The 20,988-nt window shown below is 41.0% G+C and overlaps 1 protein-coding gene across 5 annotated transcripts in view; it reads left to right on the top strand.

Moving 5' to 3' along the window:
• The window catches only part of mkln1 (muskelin 1, intracellular mediator containing kelch motifs), a 162,830-nt gene that overhangs the window by 31,870 nt on the left and 109,972 nt on the right, over window positions 1-20,988 (top strand). For 3 of the 5 annotated variants that reach the window (XM_038811817.1, XM_038811816.1, XM_038811820.1), the window contains exons 2-5: window positions 2,077-2,146; window positions 7,628-7,770; window positions 11,712-11,800; window positions 19,817-19,926. In XM_038811817.1, coding sequence (XP_038667745.1) covers window positions 2,077-2,146; window positions 7,628-7,770; window positions 11,712-11,800; window positions 19,817-19,926 — 412 coding nt within the window. Of the gene's footprint in view, window positions 1-2,076; window positions 2,147-7,627; window positions 7,771-8,392; window positions 8,683-11,711; window positions 11,801-19,816; window positions 19,927-20,988 lie in introns of those variants that run through there. The other 2 variants (XM_038811819.1, XM_038811821.1) reach the window with 2 other exon arrangements.

Raw genomic sequence — 20,988 nt, 5'->3', positions numbered from 1 at the left:
AAATCGGACACAGTACTATGTGGCGTCTCCAACACCCTGTACAGTTGTATGGGATGCATGAGAATACCACATGCACATTCATCTCCCATGCCCCACACCATCCTGACTTGGAACTATATCACTCTTCCTTTACTTTTGTTGGGTCATTATCCTGCAATTCTCTCCCTGATAGCACGTTGGGTGGACTGCAGCAGTCCAAGAGGCGATTCATCACCTCCACCTCCAAGAGCAATTGGGGATGGGTGATAATTGCTGGCCTTGCTAATGATGCTCTAATTCTATAAATAAATAAAGTTTTTCAACCTATGACAATATGCAGAGCAGCCGTATGTCCATAAACTTGTGTGACATCAACTTATCAGGAAGCATGAGTGATGCCTATCCAGGCCTAAAGCTTGCCAAAGTTCCTGCTGTGTTTTGTATCGTCTTTTACGCCAATTTTAAAAACAAATATTCATTGTCTAATTCTTGGTGGGTTTAACTTCATTTAGTGTCTTATGACCTTTAAGTCATTGAACAGATTGAACATACACAATGATAGGGGTCTCGTGTCCTGGTTAGTATCCTGGTCAGTATCCTGTTACATTGTCATCTCAGTGACCTTTCTATCCTATCTTTTCTCTTGCCACACTGTGCTGTCATTGTGATAGAAAGATATTATCTGCTAGCATACAGGTCAAACCAATTTTGATTTAGTTGTGGCTAAATAATTAGTTGTTCAGTCTCCATACTTCTATCAAAATAATGGTAAAACGTGCATATGCTTTAGCAGATTTTATTTGGAACTTGTTTGCTTTTCTACCTGAATTTTTGCTGTGAAGCCATAACTAACTTTCATAACTAGTCCATAGTAAGTATAATCGTGTTATTTGGATTGCCGTGCCCATTTGGCTATTGAAAAACTGAACATATGCGCACACCTCTTTCATTGCGATCTACGTTTCCTATTCCATTCTCCATTGTTGACTTGGAGCCCCGTTTCAAAATGAACATTGCTTTTGCACAACTTAAGTACATTCTGCACCGTGATCTAGAGTCATTAATGTCTAATTAACCGTGTTCTGATCAACATTAAAAAGGGGAAAATTGTCACAGGGATGTATTTTGCATAGCCTGTGCCGTATACAAATAGAACAACTATGGGATTTTGCAATTTATTATCTCCCACAGTTTTTGCTCCAATTGCATAGTGGGAGTTTGTTTGCATTCTTGTGCAACAGCTCCTGAATTGTAGGTTATTTATTTCTTGGTTTGCGCCATTATATTAATGCCTGCATGGAAATGCCCAAAATTGATGGCTGTATTATGTTGCTGTCCTAACCCTCACCTAAAATTAGGAGTTTGTATGGGACTGCACTGATGGAATTTGTTTTAGCACAAAAATATGAAGGTTTAGAATTTACAACATGACTACATGTGCATGTATCGTACAAATGACCATTGCACTCGATTATAACATGAAGGACCAGGGCGCCCACCCCCGATCAAAAATAAATTGAAGTTTCCTCTAATCCGACAATCTGACAAACAGATTAATTGATATCTTTTTGAAGCAAATGTCGGCTTCCTGAGTTCTGCCGTGGTGAGAGCATTTGTAAATGTGCATGATTTTGGCTTTCCTGCACACTGGACAGATGTAGGAGGCAAGTGAGAATCAATGTTGTGGATCGCAACCATTAACCATCGCGCGCATGTGTGTGTGTTGCTCTTTTTATTCGTCCCTTAGTTTGTTTAATTGAATTTATTTGTTTCAACCTATAATAGTATTGAGCTAGCTGCAAGGCCAGGAATCTGATGTTAATTATCTTTACTCACGCCACAATCTGTGTTTCCAGCATTTTTCTTTTACTTCCAGTTTGTATGTATGGTGTTGTGAATTTTGAACATTTTATTCAACCTCCATGAGAACAAATTATCCTGTGATTTAGTTAAGCACGACATGATATAGGTCAAGAAATTATTAAGGATTTGGAGAATCCTGTTCACGCTGTCAGACAAGACTGAAGGGAGTTGCACCGCTTGAGGGAAAGGAGATTGACTATGAGGAACTAACCAAGGTGTTTTGCTTTTTTTCAGGAATATTTTGGTGGATAAACCTCATGACCAGTCTTCAAGGTGGTCCTCTGAAAGCAACTATCCCCCTCAGGTGAAAGACAGTACATTTGTGTTCTTTGCTTTTCACTCTCCTTGTTCGACTACTGTTGTATAATTCCTCTTGCATTAATCCTTTAAAGCTGTTGCACATTACTTCGCAGATGCATCACAAATGTGTATTCTGTGTTTTAATTGAGGTGAGGGACACATTGCTTTCTTTTCATACTGCACAATCCTGTAGCTAGTCTTTAGTGGTTGCAGCCCGCACTTCAGGATTTTCATAATCCAATGCAGTACATTTTTGTGTGGCTGTGGTTTTGAGCCTAGTCCTAAACCCCTGGACTATTGTTACTGTGAGACTAACTTTGTGAATACCTTCCTACCCCTTACTGCACAAGCTTGTCCGATGGCAATTTGAAGATAGTTTTTAAAAATTTGTTCTTGGGATGTGGGCATCGTTGGCTGGGCCAGCATTTTTCCCCCATCCCTAATTGTCCTTGAATTGAGTGGCTTGTTAGGCTATTTCAGTGGGCAATTAAGAGTCAGTTGCATCGCTGTGTAGGTCTGGAATCGCATAAAATCATAGAATTTACAGCGCAGAAGGAGGCCATTCGGCTCATTTAGTTTGCACCGGCCCTTGGAAAGAGCACGCCTCCACGCCATCCCAGTAACACCACAGTCACCCGAGGATCCCTGGAACTGTGAGGCAGCAATGCTGCCCATGTACCCCAGACCGAGTATGGACGACAGATTTCCATCCCTGAAGGACATTAGTGAACCAGATGGGTTTTTACTGCGATTGGCAATGGTTTCATGGTCATCATTAGATTTCTATTGAATTCAAATTTAGCCATCTGCCATGGTGGGATTCGAACCCAGGATCCCAGAGCATTACCCTGGGTCTCTGGATTACTAGACCAGTGAAAATGCCACTACACCACCGCCTCTCCTTTTAGTTGCATGAAGTTAAAATAATTACATTGCAAGCACCTAAATCTGCCCCATTTATATCATGGGAACATTATTAGATAAAAATGTTATGCTCCATAAACTGGGATGATTGCAAAGAAACTGCAGAATATCATGCATTCCCTAATTTCATCTCACTGTTAGTGGTGGGTCCTCCTGCTTTCCTGGCCTTCCTGACAAAATTTCCTTCCGTACACCTCTACCCCTCCATTGCCACTCTTTTTGACTCTTAATGTAAAACGTACACACAAATGTTTAGCAATTAGTTGAGGTAGGGTATGTCAATTCCCTGCAAATGCAGGTCCATTCGATACCAATTCTAATTCTGACAGTTCTATCTGAGTGCTCCTAACAGCAAATCGAAGAATCTCTTATTATTAATGACTTTAATAGTTTCAAATGGTATCGGAAAAGTATTTTTTTGCTGACACGTTATCTTTTGTCAGACTGTGTTTCCTATTCTATGGAATAAGCATTTGTGTATTTCTACCATGACGTACGTATGCAGATATATATGGAGTTGATTGAGCAGTTTCTTGTATTTTACAGAAGTAATCCACATCCCCAGTCATTGTTTCAGGCGAAACGAGCTTGTTCACATCCTTGTCTTCTAATTTGTTCCTGAACTGAGTGTCTAAAGCATTTCTTTCCTCCATCTCCAAAGACCATTTACTTCCACCTCACAGACTCCCATTAGTCCAATGCTCTTCCCTCCAGATAGATGAACTTATGCAAAGTTCTGTTGCTAGTGCCCTAACTCTCATTCAAGTTCCATTCACACATTTGCATTTGATTGCTTTTTGATTTTGGGGGAATTTGTGGTTGTACCTGGCTTGATGCTTTGTGTATGTTGTATGCCCATATCATGGAATGGAAGCAAATTATCCATACATATTAAAAGATATATAAATATTAATTGACGTTGAATGTAAAATAGAACTGAAATTTCCAAACCAAAAGAGCGTGATGCAGCTGTACTGCTTTGATATGGACTCCCCTGAGAATCAAAAGTACTGTGTTCTCCATAATATATTTATCTGGAAATTTATGAAAAACTCTGCAGTATGTTGAAGAAATTTGCATAACTTTAAAGCTGCAAAGGATTTTCAGCACTGTGGAACAAAATGTGAAATTCAATCAGCTTAATTTCTAACAGTGTCGTGCTCTTGCCTGCTTGTGATCTATAATGCAGGAGATACCATGTTCCAGCGGCAGTTTTTAAAGAGTACCACATACTGTTGTGTACATCAATATTTTATACGTGGTTATTTCCAAATCTTTGCACTGCTTGCGATGTATAGAACGTTACTTAACAGTTAGCAGCGTTACCTATTTTATATTGGGAACTGGATTTTATTTAAATTTGCAGTCAAATGAAATGAAGTATAGGTAGGCCAAAAAAGATTCTAAAAGCATTACTCGTTCATAGTGCAGTGAAGATTTGATTTGTGCATCACTATGTTTAGACTCCGCTTCAGATATTTGGGGACAGATGAATGATCATCTGTCAGGTCTCTGAGCCTTGTACATTTCATAGAATCATAGAATTTACGCAGGAGGCCATTCGGCCCATCGAGTGTGCAGCGGCCTTTGGAAAGAGCACCCCACTGAAGCCCCCACCTCCACCCTATCCCCGTAACCTCGCTGAACCTTTTTGGACACTAAGGGCAATTTATCACGGCCAATCCACCTAACCTGCACATGTTTGGACTGTGGGAGGAAACGGGAGCACCCGGAGGAAACTCGCGCAAACGGGGAGAACGTGCAGACTCCGGACAGACAGTGACCCAAGCTGGGAATTGAACCTGGGACCCTGGAGCTGTGAAGAAACTGTGCTGAACATTGTGCTACCGTGCTGCCCTCGTATCTAGTGTTCCTCCCACAGGAGTTGGAAGTGGCGGTCCATTCGGGAATGTCCTTTAGGAAATCTGTCATCCATACCTGGTCAGGCCTACATGTGACTCCAGATCCACAGCAATGTGGTTGACTTTTAATTGCCCTCTGGGATGGGCAATAAATTCTGACCCAGCTGGCGATGCCCACATCCTATGAATGAACAAAAAAAGAGATGTGGGCATAGATATATCAATGCTTATCCATTTAATGCCTATGCTTTGAAAGCCGGAGGTCATCTTGTATCAGTGTGAATTGCCCCTTCCCTTCCATTCATTGCCTACCCTTCTCTGTGTGCACAGTACTGCAGACCTGACATGAGAGCAGTGGAAATACCATGCATTCGCAGACTGTCCCACTTCTGGTGTACAGAATGTGACAGGTAACCATTCACCTGCCACACAGATCCCATGAGCAGATAACCAATCCAAAACCTGTTACAATTCTAATGGAACTCGTGTGCAGTCACCGTGTGCCTTCCCAATGCGTACACTGTGGCCAGATAACCTACGCTAGATCTGATAGAACGACAGCACAGCTTATTTTTATTCACAGCTTATCCTACTCCCAGTGCAAGCAGCATGCCAAACAAACTGCCTGGGTCTGCCATAAGCAATTCTGGCCATTTTCTGTATGAAATCTTCTAGTATGGTAGTTTGAGTAAAATCAGGAATTATGTGAAGTATCTAGCAAGTATTTAAACTGATGCAATTTTGTCTGTAATGTGAAGTATATGTCATCCTTTAATGATTTGGCTCAAAATGCAACAATCATTCAAAAACTGCAAAGGGCAATCATATAGGCTTACAGAGACAAGTAAAAATTCAGGTGAAAAAGAACCATCTTGAAAAGGCAGTGGTAAACTAATTAAATCACTCGATTTTCTGGCAAACTTTCTGATGCTGTTAATTTTCTTTCAGTAACTGAAATTTCCCATGTCGGGAATAAAGTCTTGCATAAAACTTGGATGCGGCAAATAAATTGCTGTGTTCCATAATACAATTGTTGTGTTACATTGTACCTCCCTCCCTTTCCATCCTCTCACAATAACCTGGACTTTGATGTAGACCGTTGATTCTGCACAGTTGACCCCAAGGGGTCAGTTGCAATTAGCTGGACAAAGTCAAAAACACTGAAGTTCAAGTTTATAAGTACATTTTAAAATAGACTCTGAGATTTTTTAATGGGAGACATGGAAACCGAATACTTTCCTTTGCTCTAATTTGTTATTTCCTTTCTGTTTTAAAAAGAAAAACTGCATTTCGCAACGAAAATTAGCAAGTGGAATTATTCCAATTGTTGATAGCAGTCCAAGACAAAACTACAAAATGCAGACATTTGTTTCTCGAAATGTAGACATCAATGTGTCAGCATCCTCGTGCTTTCGTCTGACCTCAAAGCCACCATTAACTTGAACCCCAGTTTCCTTCGCACATTTAAGCTAAACACTATGTATCCTCCTCCTGTTGTGCCGAATGCCATGTTTCTTGACAAGACCAGAGGCCTCTGCGTTTTCTCTCTCTCCCGGTGGGACAAAATCTAACTGCTAACCAAATTTAGGAATGCCCAAGTGCAGCCAGATCATGTGCCGCCCCTTCCCTAGCAGAGCTAGTATCCACATGTATCGAGATTTGAAAATAGCATTGCATCCCAGAACACAGTTAAGTTATTAAGTTAAAATTAATAGGCACATCCAAATCTTCATTAGCTTTATGTACCCATCTATTATGTTTGATATTTCTGACACCAGATTGGATTACCTACATTAAACATAGTACTGTAATGATCTTTATTGTTGTCACAAGTAGGCTTGCATTAACACCGCAATGAAAATCCCCCTAGTCGCCACACTCCGGCGCCTGTTCGGGTACACAGAAGGAGAATTCAGAATGTCCAATTCACCTAACAAGTGCGTCTTTCGGGACATATGGGAGGAAACCGGAGCCACTGGAGGAAACCCACGCAGACACTGGGAGAACGGGCAGACTCAGCACAGTGACCTAAGCGGGAATTGAACTTGGGTCCCTGGCGCTGTGAAGCAACAGTGCTAACCACTCTCTACTGCTCTTGACCATTTACTTAACATTCAAAAGATTAGGGTCAAACGGACTAATCTAAAAGTCAACTTAACACAAACTTAATACCCTGTGCTTTTATAACTTCCCTATTCCCAGGCCAGTTCTTATTCCATCTAACTTTAACCATCCCGTACCAGCCTCCCCGAACAGGCGCCGGAATATGGCGACTAGGGGCTTTTCACGGTAACTTAATTGAAGCCTACTGGTGACAATAAGCGATTTTCATTTCATTTTCATAACTATAATGCCATTGATCCTGTATACTTTCCCCATAGAAGTTTTGCCCTGGAACTTTGCCATGTATTTTCTGAAATACAAAATATTTTTACCCAACAGAAAGCATTGATAATGGTTTTGGTCACCATTTTAAGGATATCCATTCTGCTTTAAAGAAGTGGCGTGTCAATTTTTAAGCTATACTGATTCTTTTGCCGAACATTGTCTGTCTAATTTTTAAATGAGCGTTTTTGTTATGCCAGTGTTGTTCTTTAGTTTATATTTCCAGTTATCGCTTATCTTTGAATATGATCGCACAAGTTCGCTCAAAAGATATTCTTAGCCTCCCTATGAATTGTTTGATTCTTTTCCTCCAGTACTTGATTCTGAAACTTGAGAGACCTGCAATAGTTCAGAGCATTACCTTCGGCAAGTATGAAAAAACCCATGTCTGCAACCTGAAGAAGTTCAAAGTTTATGGGGGAATGAGTGAAGAGAACATGACTGAACTGCTGTCGAGGCAAGTGATAACAGTGGTGTTATGATAATTGCTTTTACTGTTGTTTTCTTCCATGTTTAGCTGTCAGAAGGTTACTCGAGAGGTTTGGAAATCAGTCACTCTGTAGATGTTTGATAAACAAATGATTCAATTGAGGATTTCTGATATCTTTTATAAATTGACAAGACACCTGAGTACCTTCACTACCTAACCAGAATCACTTTCTGGTAACTAGTTGTATTATTTCACCCTCACTGAATTCCGAGGCGGAGCTCCTGAGATTACGTCAGAAAGTGGTGTGGGGCCAAAGGAAGCAGTTGATTGGTCCGTGGATACGAGCAGCTCAAGAAGGTGCGAGAGGAGCAGCGCAGGCAGGGGGCGAGATTGCAAGGCATGAGGGAGGAGTGAAAATAATAATCTTTATTAGTATCACAAGTAGGCTTATATTAACACTGCAATGAAGTTACTGTGGAAAGCCCCTAGTCACCACACTGGCACCTGTTCAGGTACACAGAGAATTCAGAATGTCCAATTCACCTAACCAGCATGTCTTTCATCACGCTTTAATTATGACGTCACTGCCAGGCAGTTGAGCGGAGCATCATGTTTGTGTTACTCCCCGTCCTACAGTGAAGCCTGCTCACCAGTCATCTCAGATTTCCCTGCCACTGGTCCAGGACCTCGCTCTGCTGGGACCGTGATGGTTGGTATCCAATGAGCACCCTACGTTAAAAGGAATCCACGTACAGCATCGTCCACCCACCCAAATGAATTTTGGGACCTGAAATGTCAGGACCTTCATGGACAATCCTAACATTATCAGACCTGAACGTCATATCGCCCACATAGCCCAGGAACTCCGTCCTCACAGCATTGACATCGCTGTCCTGAGCGAGACACGACTGGCAGGAGATGGCCAGCTTCAAAAACAAGGTGCAGATTTACCTTCTTCTGGAAAGGCAAACCAGCAGAATAACGGCATCTCTATGGGGTTGGGGTCTACTTTGCAGTAAAAAGTGAGTTGGTCAGACATCACAACAAACCCCCCTGCGGTGTGAGCGAACTGCTCATAGCCCTGCGGCTCACCCTGGCCCAGAAACAGCACATCACAGCCGTCAGCCAAAGTCAATTATTGTCTTTTTCCCCACTATTTTGTGAGACGTTGTGTACATTTGCTCGTCTAAGTAGTTGCACTTTGAAGTACTTGATAATACACAGATAATATGCAAATTACTGCATAAGGGATATGATGGGAGTATTTAGATATTTCAGTTTGTTTTTTATGTCCACCTGCACTTACTTTTGAAGGACAGTGTGGCATAATTAATATATTCACAGACTAATTCATTGATGGGCCACAGCGAGAATTCTCTCTCCAGGCCATAACCATCTTAAAATGGTAGGGCGCTTATGTCTTATTCGACTGGTTTATGGACTTTCACAACCTGCAAGATGAACAAGGTCTCCTACACCCACTGGACGTGATTGTTCAACCGGATATTTTCCCAGAATTTAAAGCTGAAACTGGACCATTAGAGTTGGGAGCAGAAGTAGGCCACTCGGCCCATTGAGTCTGCTCTGCCTTTCCATGAGATCGTGAATGATCTATATAATCCTCAACTCTACTTCCCCACCTTATCCCATAACTCCTCATTCCCGTACTAATTAAATATCTTGATAAGACTCTGGTCTCCTTTCGCCTGGATTGCCTGGAGCAGGATTTGAGCCCTGCGTCTTTTGACTCGGGTGAGAATGCTTCCAGTAAGCTGAAGCCTCTCCTCTATAATGCCAATTGATTAGTGTACATATAAAATGGTTTGATGTGTGCAGTGTTTGTATATTGACCACTGCTGTTTTGTTTAGATTGAGGACCAAAGCCAATAAATTAAAAATATTTAAGTTGAGGATGAAATTGCAAATAAAGCATGCAAAGTAGAAGTAGAAGAAGTTTAAATAAAAGAGAATCAATAAGGAGTTCAAAATCCGTAAGGATAAACAACAAGATTCCGTCCACGATAATTCTCAATACGGGGGCCCTGCAAGACCCTTATTATACTCCATATACATGCATGACTAGTGTGGCAAAATCTGGCTCCAACTCCATCTGCAAGTTTGCTGATGACACAACCCAAGTGGACCAGATCTCGAACAACGATGAGTCAGAGTACAGAAAGGAGATAGAGAACCTAGTGGCATGGTGGAATGACAACAATCTCTCCCTCAAAGTCAGCAAAACTAGAGCTTGTCATTGACTTCAGGAAGCGAAGTATCATACGCACCCCTGCCTGCATCAATGGTTTCGAAGTGGAGATGGTTGACAGCTTCAAATTCCCAGGTGTGCAAATCACCATTTTCCCTGGCCCATCCATATTGAAACTACATCCAAAAAAGCATAATAGCGCCTATAATTTCTCAGGAAACTAAGGGAATTCGGCATGTCCACATGGACCCTTCACAACTTTTACAGATGCACCAAAGAAAGCATCCAATCTGGCTGCATCACAGCCTGGTATGGCAACTGCCTGGCCCAAGGCCATAAGAAACTAGAGTCGTGAACACAGCCCAGCCCATCACACAAACCCACCTCCCATCCACTGACTCTGACTACACCTCCTGCTGCCTTGGGAAAGTGGGCAGCATAATCAAAGACCCCTCCCACCCGGGTTATTCACTCTTCCAACCTCTTCCATCGGGCAAGAGATACAGAAGTCTGAGAACACTCACTAATAGATTCGAAACCAGCTTCTTCCCCACTGTTACCAGACTCTTGAATGACCCTCTTATGGACTGAACTGACCTCTCCATGCAGCTTTTCTACTGAGTAGCACTACACTCCATATACTTCACCCGGTCTATGTATTTACTTGTGTATTTATCGTCTATGTCCTATGTTTTTCATGTAAGAAATGATCTGTCTGGACTGTTGGCAGAACAATAGTTTTCACTGTACCTCTGTACACATGACAATAGATCTAAACCCAAATAGAACTGGAATGTAGTATTGGCCACTGAGGCATTCAAAGCCATGGGAGGTTTTGATAGATATGGGATAAACTGGTTCCACTGGTAGAAAGGACATTAACCAAGGGCACAGATTTAAGATAATTGGAAAGAGCCAGATAAAAATTTGCTTTTTTGTCATGCAGTGAAGATATGCTGGAATGCACTTCTTCTGGATGGAGGAAGCACATTCAATAGCGCATTTTGAAAGGAAATCTGATACTTAAGTAAGAGACGCTTACTGGGCTTTTAAAGAGTCTCTGGGGAGACGAGGGCGGGGAAGAAGAGACGAGGCTAATTCAGTAACTTGTTTTCAAAGGACTAACACAGGCACAGTCGTCCGGATGGTCTGTTTCTGTGCTGCACTGTGCTGTATGGATTTCCATGGTAACCCTATGCTGGAGGGATGCAGAGGAATTAAATGGGAGATTGTTTAAGGTGACAAAAGGTCGAGTAGCAGGAAGGGTATTGTGGTGGATTGGAAGCGGCCGGGTTTCTTGAGGAAGAAGCACCAGCAGTGGAGAATACTTTGTGTGGGTGGGATGTGTACAGAGGGTAGAGGTCAAAGATACAAAAGTTGCTATGGCAGGCGAATTTGAAATTGGCAATGACTCACAGATAAGGGTGTGGAGGGACTGGGCAAGGTTGGGGGTGGTGCTGTGTTGGAAGAAGATGGCTTCCAGCTGAGGAAATGAATTCAGTGGATGTGAAGAGATGATGACTAATTGGTTTGCTGGGTCTGTCCTATGGTGCAACAAAATGCTGAAACTGCTTTGTGATCTGTGGTCATTTCCACCCACCCCCCTCTGGGGTTATCTCAAAAGATCCTGACACAAAATGAACTGCTTTTCAGGGGACATAGTTTGTTTGCAGCATTTTCCATTTATATTGCCAGTGCTGTTTTGTTTTCAAATGGTGGTGGTTAATCCCTTGATATCTAAACTTGTTTTTTTTATTCACAGCGGCTTAAAGAATGATTACAACAAGGAGACTTTCACCTTGAAGCACAAAATTGACGATCAGATGTTCCCCTGTCATTCCATTAAAATAGGTAAGGTCTCTTACTGATTAAACAAATTAATTCAATCAGCTGTACAAGCAGTTGAGTAGGGCAGGTGTATGAACATCTGTAGGGTGGTGACGTAGGAAATATGCCATGAGCAAATGTTTACAAAGGAGTTCCATTTTAATGGAACAAATTGCTAATTTCAATAATTTTCTATTGAAGGTGGCATTTGAGCAATTAGCAAAGAATGTGAATGCTGCTCGTTTTCTCAGAGACCTACTTTAGGCAATTGTAGAGAGATTTTTAAAAAAAAAGACGTACCTCATGACTTGTTTATTTATGAGGGATTCTTCTGTGACTCAAATTCTTGCTGTAATGCGCAGGACACTCAATGGACTAACAACCTATTCATCAAGGATGCTGGCATGCCCTGTAGTGAGCGCACCATTTATTGAGTGGATCACGGGATCTGTGTCACAGTAACTTCTTGCAGTGTTAATGTAAGCTTACTTGTGACACTAATAAAGAATATTATTATATGGAAAGATTGTTGTAATTGTTTCCTTGAATATGTTTTTTATTCACTTTCCTTGGTGTGGGGGGGGGGGGTGGAATATAGAATTCTGGGGATGGTTTTTCAACTTGAATGTTGGCTTTGTGATATTGAATAAAGGGATAAAAAGCTTGGCCTAGATGGATTGCATCGATGCATACCACAAGAAGTTATATAAAAATAGCAGAAGTTATATCCAGTGAAAAAATAAGTAAGGGAATCGTGCTGGAAGATTGAATGGCAAATAATATGGTTTCTGAGAGTGAGAAGTCATCGAGGGAATTCAGTGAACCAAGTGGTAGGAAAGATGATGAAATTCCTACTCAAAACGGATTTATTAACAAACATAGGAATTGAAAATATGAGGAGTCAGCACAGATTTCTAAAGAGAAGGTCATGCTTGATCAGCCTTATTGAAGTGACAGAAATGCTAGATTCAGGTTGTATTAGATGTAATATATTTGGACTTCAAAACTGTCGGGTCATGACTAAAGTCAGCACACATGGAGATGGAACAAGTGGCAGAATGGATAGCGAGCTGTATACAAAGCAAAGCTGAGCCTTGAGGTGAAAGTAATTATCCAGACCATCAAAAGCGGGAGGAGTGGTGTTCCACAAGAATCATTGTTGGAAGCACTGTTGTTTATCAGTTTTATAAACATTTTGGGCACTGGAATTGGAAGCACAATTTCAGAATTTGAAAAATGGCTGACAAATTTGACGAGAACTGAGGACACTGGAAAAACTGAGTAGGTCTGCCAGCGTCTGTGAGGAGAGAAACAGAGTTAACGTTTCGAGTTATTAGACACTTTGTCAGAATGGAAGAAAGGGAGAATGTGTTAGAATCGCTATCTTCAGATGGTTCTGCCAGTTTTACCCTGATAGTTACCCTGAAAGAGTTAGAGGGGGGGGGGGGGGGGGGGGGGGGGGGGAGAGAAAAAAATCACGTCTAACTCCAGAGTAACTATTTAAACACAAAGGTAAAAGCAAATTACTGTGTTTGCTGGAATCTTAAACAAAAACGGAAAATAGTGGACAATCGCAGCAGGTCTGATGGTACCTGTGGGAAGCTAACGTTTTGAGTCTGGATGACTTTGTCAAAGCGAGTGGAAGGATACCAAACCAGACCCCAACTTCTGTTAGAATACCGGATGAGCACCCAAAACTATTTTTTCAATTTATAAAACTGTGGACAGGATTCTTCACCCAAAGAGTGATGACTCTGAACAATAGGTATCTTTTATGTTTAAACAAACTTTAATTTAAACACAGAATTAACCACATTAACATCAAAGAAATAGCATTACAGTTATCAAACAGTTTTTTCAATAAAAGGAAAAACTTGAAAGTGCTATCTGTACCTGCCACAAATTCCAATTAAACATCCTGGAGCTGCGAGGCAGCAGTGCTAGCCACGGTGCTGCCCTCTCTTGGGCAGCAAAAACGATTTGGGGAAGATCCATTCAAAATTGAGGGCTTTTGACAAAGCTAGTAGGGAGAACTTCCACCTTCTCTCAAGTGGGTTGTTATAATGCAGGATCATAGATTTTAAAATTATCACTAAAAGAACTAGAGACAAAATAACGACGAGCATTCTGCCAGTGTTAAGATTTGGGCTGCACTGCAATAACGACACAGGGCGGGATTTTCTGGCTGCGCCGTCCGGCCGGAAATTCACAACCAATGTCAATGGAACTTTGCGTGGTCCGCGTCCCACCCGTGGCGTTCTTGCAGCGGGTGGGGTGGAAGAATTCAGCCCATAGTATCATATTCCATGGTAATTTGCAAAAGGCAACTGGACATATACTTTACAGAACCAACAAAATGTTACGGTGCAGAAGGAGGCCATTCAACCCACCGTATCTGCTGGTTCTCCAAATGAACATCAAATGGACGATTACTTTCCCTTTTAATGGCTCTTTAATGACAGCTTTAGTGTACACAGTGCCTATAGGTATTTAAAATTGAGGTTTTAAAAAAAAAAAGACTGCTGTCACAAATATGAAATATACTATATAACCATTTCTACATTTCCTCACAATACCTCAGAGCCATACAGCTTGGTATACACCAGCTGAATCACTGGAGATCTCTCAAACAGTTTCAAACTTTTTTGTTTCATGAAAACTTTTTTTTTTAAATAAGCTTTTAAAGTGCAGTTTTATCTAGATTAGGAATGAGCAAATACATTCCATAAAGTTTTCTGGTTAACATTCTTCTGTATGACATAATTGCACCATCTGCTCACTGGTTCCCGAAATATGATAGAGTTGGGACTAATTGGCATTCTGTTCTTTTCATAGGCAAATAAATTTTTGTGTTGTTTGACCATCCAGTTCCTGGGACATTGTACAGTGCCTCTGCTCTGCCCCTCAATGGATTGAGAAATTCATTTTTTTTCAAATGCAATCTTCAACTGAGCTGGCTAGGGATAGTATGGAACATTGTCATTGACAATATGATATCTCTGCCTGTTGCAACGATTTTTCTTTTGTTCATTCACAGCTGAAGTAATAATTGAAGCTTTTTTGGCGTTTGGAACTAACTTGAAATCCTCCAGTGTGCTGCATGGATGGCAGTCCATCCGTTACATTCATGCTTTCATAGTATTTACAGCACAGAAATAGGCCGTTTAGTCCATCAATTCTATGCTGGTGTTACGCTCGACACTAATTTCCTCCCATCTTTTTTCATTTTGCTGTACTAACATATCCTTCTAGTCCTTTTCCTCTTCCTGCACATATCCAGCTTCCCCTTAAATGGATCTGTGCACATCATTTCAGTTATTCCATGTGTTAACAACTTCCACATTCTCAGGACTCTGAATAAATCCGTTCCTTCAGAGTTCTTTACTTGATTTATGAGTGACCAGCTTATACTCATGGCTTCTAGTCTTAGACTCCCCCTGCGAGTGGAATTATCTTGAGGGTGAAATTGAGCTACAGCAAAAAACAAGCTTGGAGCGATTTTGCTGCTGGATTTTCCACCGTGTTGGTTTTATTTCCCATTCACTTGGAAAATATTGCCAAGGTTTTAATTTCAAGTCGAATAAAAGTGACACCGAGACCAGGAAATAAATATCCAATTGGAGTTTGGACTGCTGTTCTGTGAACTTCGGTGGAAAAAAGATTGGCTGAAGTTTCCTACTGCTGGTGTTGCCATTTTCACCTCCAACTTCTCTATGATGAACGTCTAGATGATGAACGTCTCGAACCCCTACCGAATTTTTGAAGAACAGGTCATCTCGGAACCTTCTCCTTTCGAGAGCGAAGAGTAATTTCTTCGTATTCCATATTAGCAAATGTTTGAAATGAGATGTTATTGCAGGGTATACTCCATAAGTCTGTGGATTGTACTTTATGAATAACATTGAGGGCGTAGCACAGTGGGGCAACCGAGTAGTTCCGTCTGATTGTTACAACTACAGTATAAATGTGATGTGGAATTTAATCTAGACCGAACAGAACCCTTAAAATTTAAATTGATTGCTAATTTTCTCATTTGCAATCACAACTAGGATTCAATCTGTCATACTTTGGGCAATGTTTCGATAATACAAGTACTCCTATTTATTATCTGGTATTTGTAGAAAATGTACCACCAAATGTATAATTTTATATGCATTTGCAATTTAACTCCCCGTTTATCATCCAGTTATTCAACTACATTAATGTATTAAAGTTTGAATAGCTGCCCATCAAAATTCAGAATGCGATGATTACTCAGTATTGGTGGTTTGCGTCAAGTTGGCCCTGGCTTTGTGTGACATTGAAACGTGAGGCAAAATAATTCAATTTCACTCCGTATTTACATTTCTAACTTGATACTAAATTGGCTGAAGGATCACATCAATACAGTGATCACAAAATGAAGCCTTTTGGATAATTTCCTCTAGTAATGAATTATTTGAATACACAGATTACTTTGTGAGGATTGGCATGAAGGAAAAGTCTCTGGCTGCTTCTGGCAGATACATATGTGCAAGGGAAAAGGTGAAAATGAAAATAACTGGCGAGGAATAGAGACTTGGAACTCAAAAAATGAAGACTTCAAACTAAAATTTAGCTACTTATTCCATTTATAGTTTTTCTACGTGTCTGCAAAAGTCCTGTTTCAGTTTGTAGATGCAGTAAGACTGCACCTTGATAGATTGCACACTTTTTTGGGAAGATGGGCTAAATAGTCATCTCTAGTGCCATCAAAACTATAAATATGTCTCTAATTTAAAAATACCTTGTTTAGTGTGTGGCTAAATTATTGCGTCTATGCTTCAAAGTAGTTCACGTTTTTCCATTTTGTGCATCTTCCCCTGCCTTTTAACTTTGGACCCCTTCCAGTTCACTTTCAGTAAGAGTTGCAGCCATTCACATTAGATACGCCACTGCTTCTTGATGCGTTGTATGCTGTTGCTTGTTTTATTTCTCCCTAGTGTTCACTGAATGACCTGAAACTACAAGGGGACTGTGGCGTGCTTGTCCATAGATCTCTGCAGAATGGCAGGTTAATAGGGTGGTGAAAAAGATAAATGCAGGGAGGTCATGTTGGAGTTGTATAGAACTTTGGTGATGCCACAGCTGGAGAACTGTATGCTATTCTGTTTACCACATTATATGAAGGATGTGATTGCACTGGAGGGGGTGCAGAGGTGATTCACCAGGATATTGCCTGGGATGGAACATTAATGGAGCAAAATTGGATTGGCATAGAACTTACAGTGCAGAAGGAGGCCATTTGGCCCATCGAGTCTGCACCGAACCAGTTAAACCCTCACTTCCACCCTATCCCCGTAACCCAATAACCCCACCTAACCTTTTATGGTCACAAAGGGCAATTTATCATGGCCAATTCACCTAACCTGCACGTCTTTGGACTGTGGGAGGAAACCCATGCAGACACTGGGAGAACGTGCAGACTCCACACAGACAGTGACCCAGCGGGGAATCGAACCTGGGACCCTGGATAGGCTTGGGATGTTTTCACTGGAGCAGAGAAGATTGAGGGACGAACTGATCGAGGTGTACAAGATTATGAGGGGCATGGACAGGGTGGATAGGGAGCAGTTGTTCCCCTTAGTTCAAGGGTCGCCTCCATGCTGCCTCTTTCTCCCTTTTTGGAACGTTATGTTGTTCCCTTTTCACAAGTAGCAAGCCAAGTTTGCAGTAATAACACTTCAGTGCTCAACCCAGTGTAAAGAGGTTGAAAAAACAAAAATCAGGAGGAGGGATATTCTTTTCAAGAGAGGAATTCAAAACAGGATGTTTTTGTTAAATTTGAAGTATTGGACTGGAATAAAATTTTCCCTTTTGGAGCACAGCATTGTAATTGGTAGATTTGATTGTCTGACCGCCTTGGGGGCATGAACCTGTAGTTCTCACTCTTGTGAAGTGCCTCTTCTCTGCTGCCTGATATTACTGTTTTTTTTAAACTCCATGCTATTGGGAGTCAGTTTGCTTTGTTATTGCCAAGACTTAAATGGATTATTGGAATTGGTTCCTAAAATGCATTTTGTAAAGGGACCAAGCATCAACATTTTATAACTTTGTAATGTGTTGTTCTCTGCTTTACATTACCCGGATTGCTTTAATGCGTAGTGTTGATCAAAGAACAAGAAGCTTTGTTGACAAACAAAACTAATTTATTTAGCACTACTAACTGGATGCAACACTTATCTCACAGAAACATACAGTTGATAAATGGCACACAAACTACTCTCGTCTACATCTAAACTCACTGCCAGTTTAAACTATTATCTGCTCTCTCTCACTATCTTCATTTAGTCTGTCTCCAGCTAACTCCTCACTCCTTCTGCTACCACCTTCTCCAACCTTCTGTGCCGAAAGGCTTAGCATCATCCCTTAAATACTTGTAGGACTAGCTCCCTCTAGTGGCTGTCTGTATACATTTCATTAACTCTTGCATTGTCTTCATGTATGATAATACCACACGCAATTGCTGTTGTTCATTGTAAATTGAAACTGTAAATTTAAAAAGTTGAACTGTTATCAATCCTCAATGGGTAAGATAATCTAGTTATGCATATTTATTACGGCCATTTATAGACACATATATGGTTCAGCTCAGTTGGCTGGACATCTGGTTCATGATACAGAGCAAGGCCAAAGATGCAGGTTTAATTCCTGTACTGGTGGAGGTAGCTGAGCAAGTCTTCTCAACCGTGCTCCTCGTCTGAGGTCAAATCACCACCAGTCAACACTCTCCCTCTAAGGGGAAAACAGCCTGTGGTCATCTAGGACAATTGCGAGTTTACTTACTTTTACCTGTATAGAGATAATCTTGGTTGGTCATTAATGATCATAAAATCCTGCGCTTGACAAATGGTTTCAATTAATTAGCTGTCTTATCCTTGAAGAGCATGTGCTACAAGTAATATATTGCAGAGTTAGAATAAAGCGTTAATTCGGTGCAATGCTATTATTTGAAGAGAACAGGTCTTGGACCATAACCTAAACTACTTTAAAGCTTGATGCGATGCACATTCGGTGAAAGCAAAATACTGATTTATGCAAAGCTCCGCAGGAATGCTAGTCTGTACATTGCCCATCTGGAGATAGTGGGAAACATTCTTTAGTCCCACTTTTAGTATGCAAGTGAAGGATGTGCTGCCATTTCATTCTGTAATGACCGATCTTTAATCCTTTCTCTTTGTTCTATAGGAAGCTTTGCAGTCATGAATAAACTGGTTTGTTTACCCTCTGTACACTCTACCTCTTTAATCCCATGTTTATTACCATTTCAATTTGTTCTGGGCTAGGGTTACGCAAACTCCAAAGTATATCATGGAGTTCACCTGACCTACAACTGTTTATTGATTTTGGTTATGATGAGCACAAGGTCCCTTTCCGGTGTTATTCAACAGAAGCCGTAAACACTTTTAATCAAAAAACAAAGTTTATTCTACAGATTTAGTTATAATTTTTCTAAATACACAGTAAGCATTTTTATCAACTGCCAACATGCTACAGTACTCTATGTACCCTTAATAAATTCCCTCTTTAGCTGTTCCAAATCAACCACACACCCCTTTTCAAAGGGGTGGCCCTTGGGGAACCATAGCACCTGGTATGGATGCTCCTGTTGCCTTTCCAAAACAGCAGGTTTGAATTTCTTCCCGAAAACAAGTTATTTCTTTTCAAGTTATCAAGCAGCCTGGAAACAACTTTTAAAATGCAGATAGAGAAAAAAACCTCCTTTCAACCTGTGCAGAACAAAACCAGTTCAAACGCAAAGCGAAAGTAAAACCAACTCCCAGAGCCACAGCCCAGTTCCACCCACACAATGACATCACTGAAGCCATGTGATAAGACAAACATTTCTTAAAAAGACAAATTTAACAGCCAAATATATCTTGATGACATTAAATCTATATAGAAAACATTGGGTAGTCATTAAATGACAAATGATGTACTTTGCTACTTTTGAGATTATATGAAAATATTTTAGGCATATCCAAAAACAGTCTCAACTTTTTTCCATCCTTCTCCTTATAGTTCCATTAATGTCCTGGGGTCCTAGTTTTAACTTCAGCATCTGGTATGTTGAACTACATGGAATAGATGAACCAGACATTGTACAACCGTGCCTTAACTGGTACAGCAAGGTAGGTACTGTATTGTATTTTATGTGACCTATTTTCACTTTTATACCGATGCTGAATTTAAAGCCTCACTTTTTTATGCTGCAGGTGTTGTATGGATGGAGCAAGAGCTAAGCTTAATATCGCGGACCACCTTAGCTGAGAGCACACACGGTTTGATGCAATGTAATTGTAATAAGATGATTGTCAGTGAAATCTAAATACTCGCCCCTCGGAAGTTATGTGGCACTGCTGATTTGAGAGGAGCTGGCTCTCAAATGAAGTATTGCCATCCTAATTGGATGTATTCTCACCATCCTCAATCCCCCTTGGAATCTCCTGCCCGTCACCCTAAAACTATGCCCCCTGTGATTGACCCCCTCAGCTAAGGGGAGCAGCTGCTTCCTATTTACAGTGTTCAAAACCAATCCTAATCCCATGCACCTCAATCATATCCCCCTCAGCCTTCTCAGCTTTAAAGAAGGCAATCCAAGCCTACCCAATCTCTCTATAGCTCAGATGCTCCATCCCAGTAAACATGCTGGTGAATTTCCTCTGTACCTTCTTCAGTGCAATCGCCGCCTTCCTTGCTGTGAAGCTTTCTTATTTCTGTAAGGTCGCTCAGTCATAGGTATACCACAGTTCTCTGAAAAATGTTCCTCTCCTCTAGCTAGTATCAGTGGTCAATTTTTAATTTGCTGCCTCTTAACTGTGGGGGCATATTGCAAAGTAAACAACACAGCTAATCTGGTTACTTCTTTTTGCAATAAGACCCTGAGACCTACAGTAGATTGTCCCACTAACTTCAAATTAGGCAAACATCCAGTTTCTATTCCTCACAAAGATCCAAACTGAGATTAAGTCTCTTGCACCTTCCATGTGGTCAATGTTGAAGTTAGCGTTTTACCCTGCTTATAGTGCAGGCCTGTCTAACTTAAATATTTTGACAAACTTCTTTTGATGAGCTGCAAACAACGCGAGGTTAAAACTGCAACTAAAAACCTCCCTCGGGAGACGCCAAGGTAAAGTGAAACCAGAGAGCTGTTCTAAGCTTCACCCATCCGTGACCACGTAACCTGCTCTAGG

The sequence above is a fragment of the Scyliorhinus canicula genome, chromosome 11 (assembly GCF_902713615.1).
Source record: "Scyliorhinus canicula chromosome 11, sScyCan1.1, whole genome shotgun sequence".
NCBI classification, from domain to species: Eukaryota; Metazoa; Chordata; class Chondrichthyes; order Carcharhiniformes; family Scyliorhinidae; genus Scyliorhinus; species Scyliorhinus canicula.
Note: the sequence above shows the minus strand (reverse complement) of the source record. Positions and strands in the feature narration are given on the sequence as shown.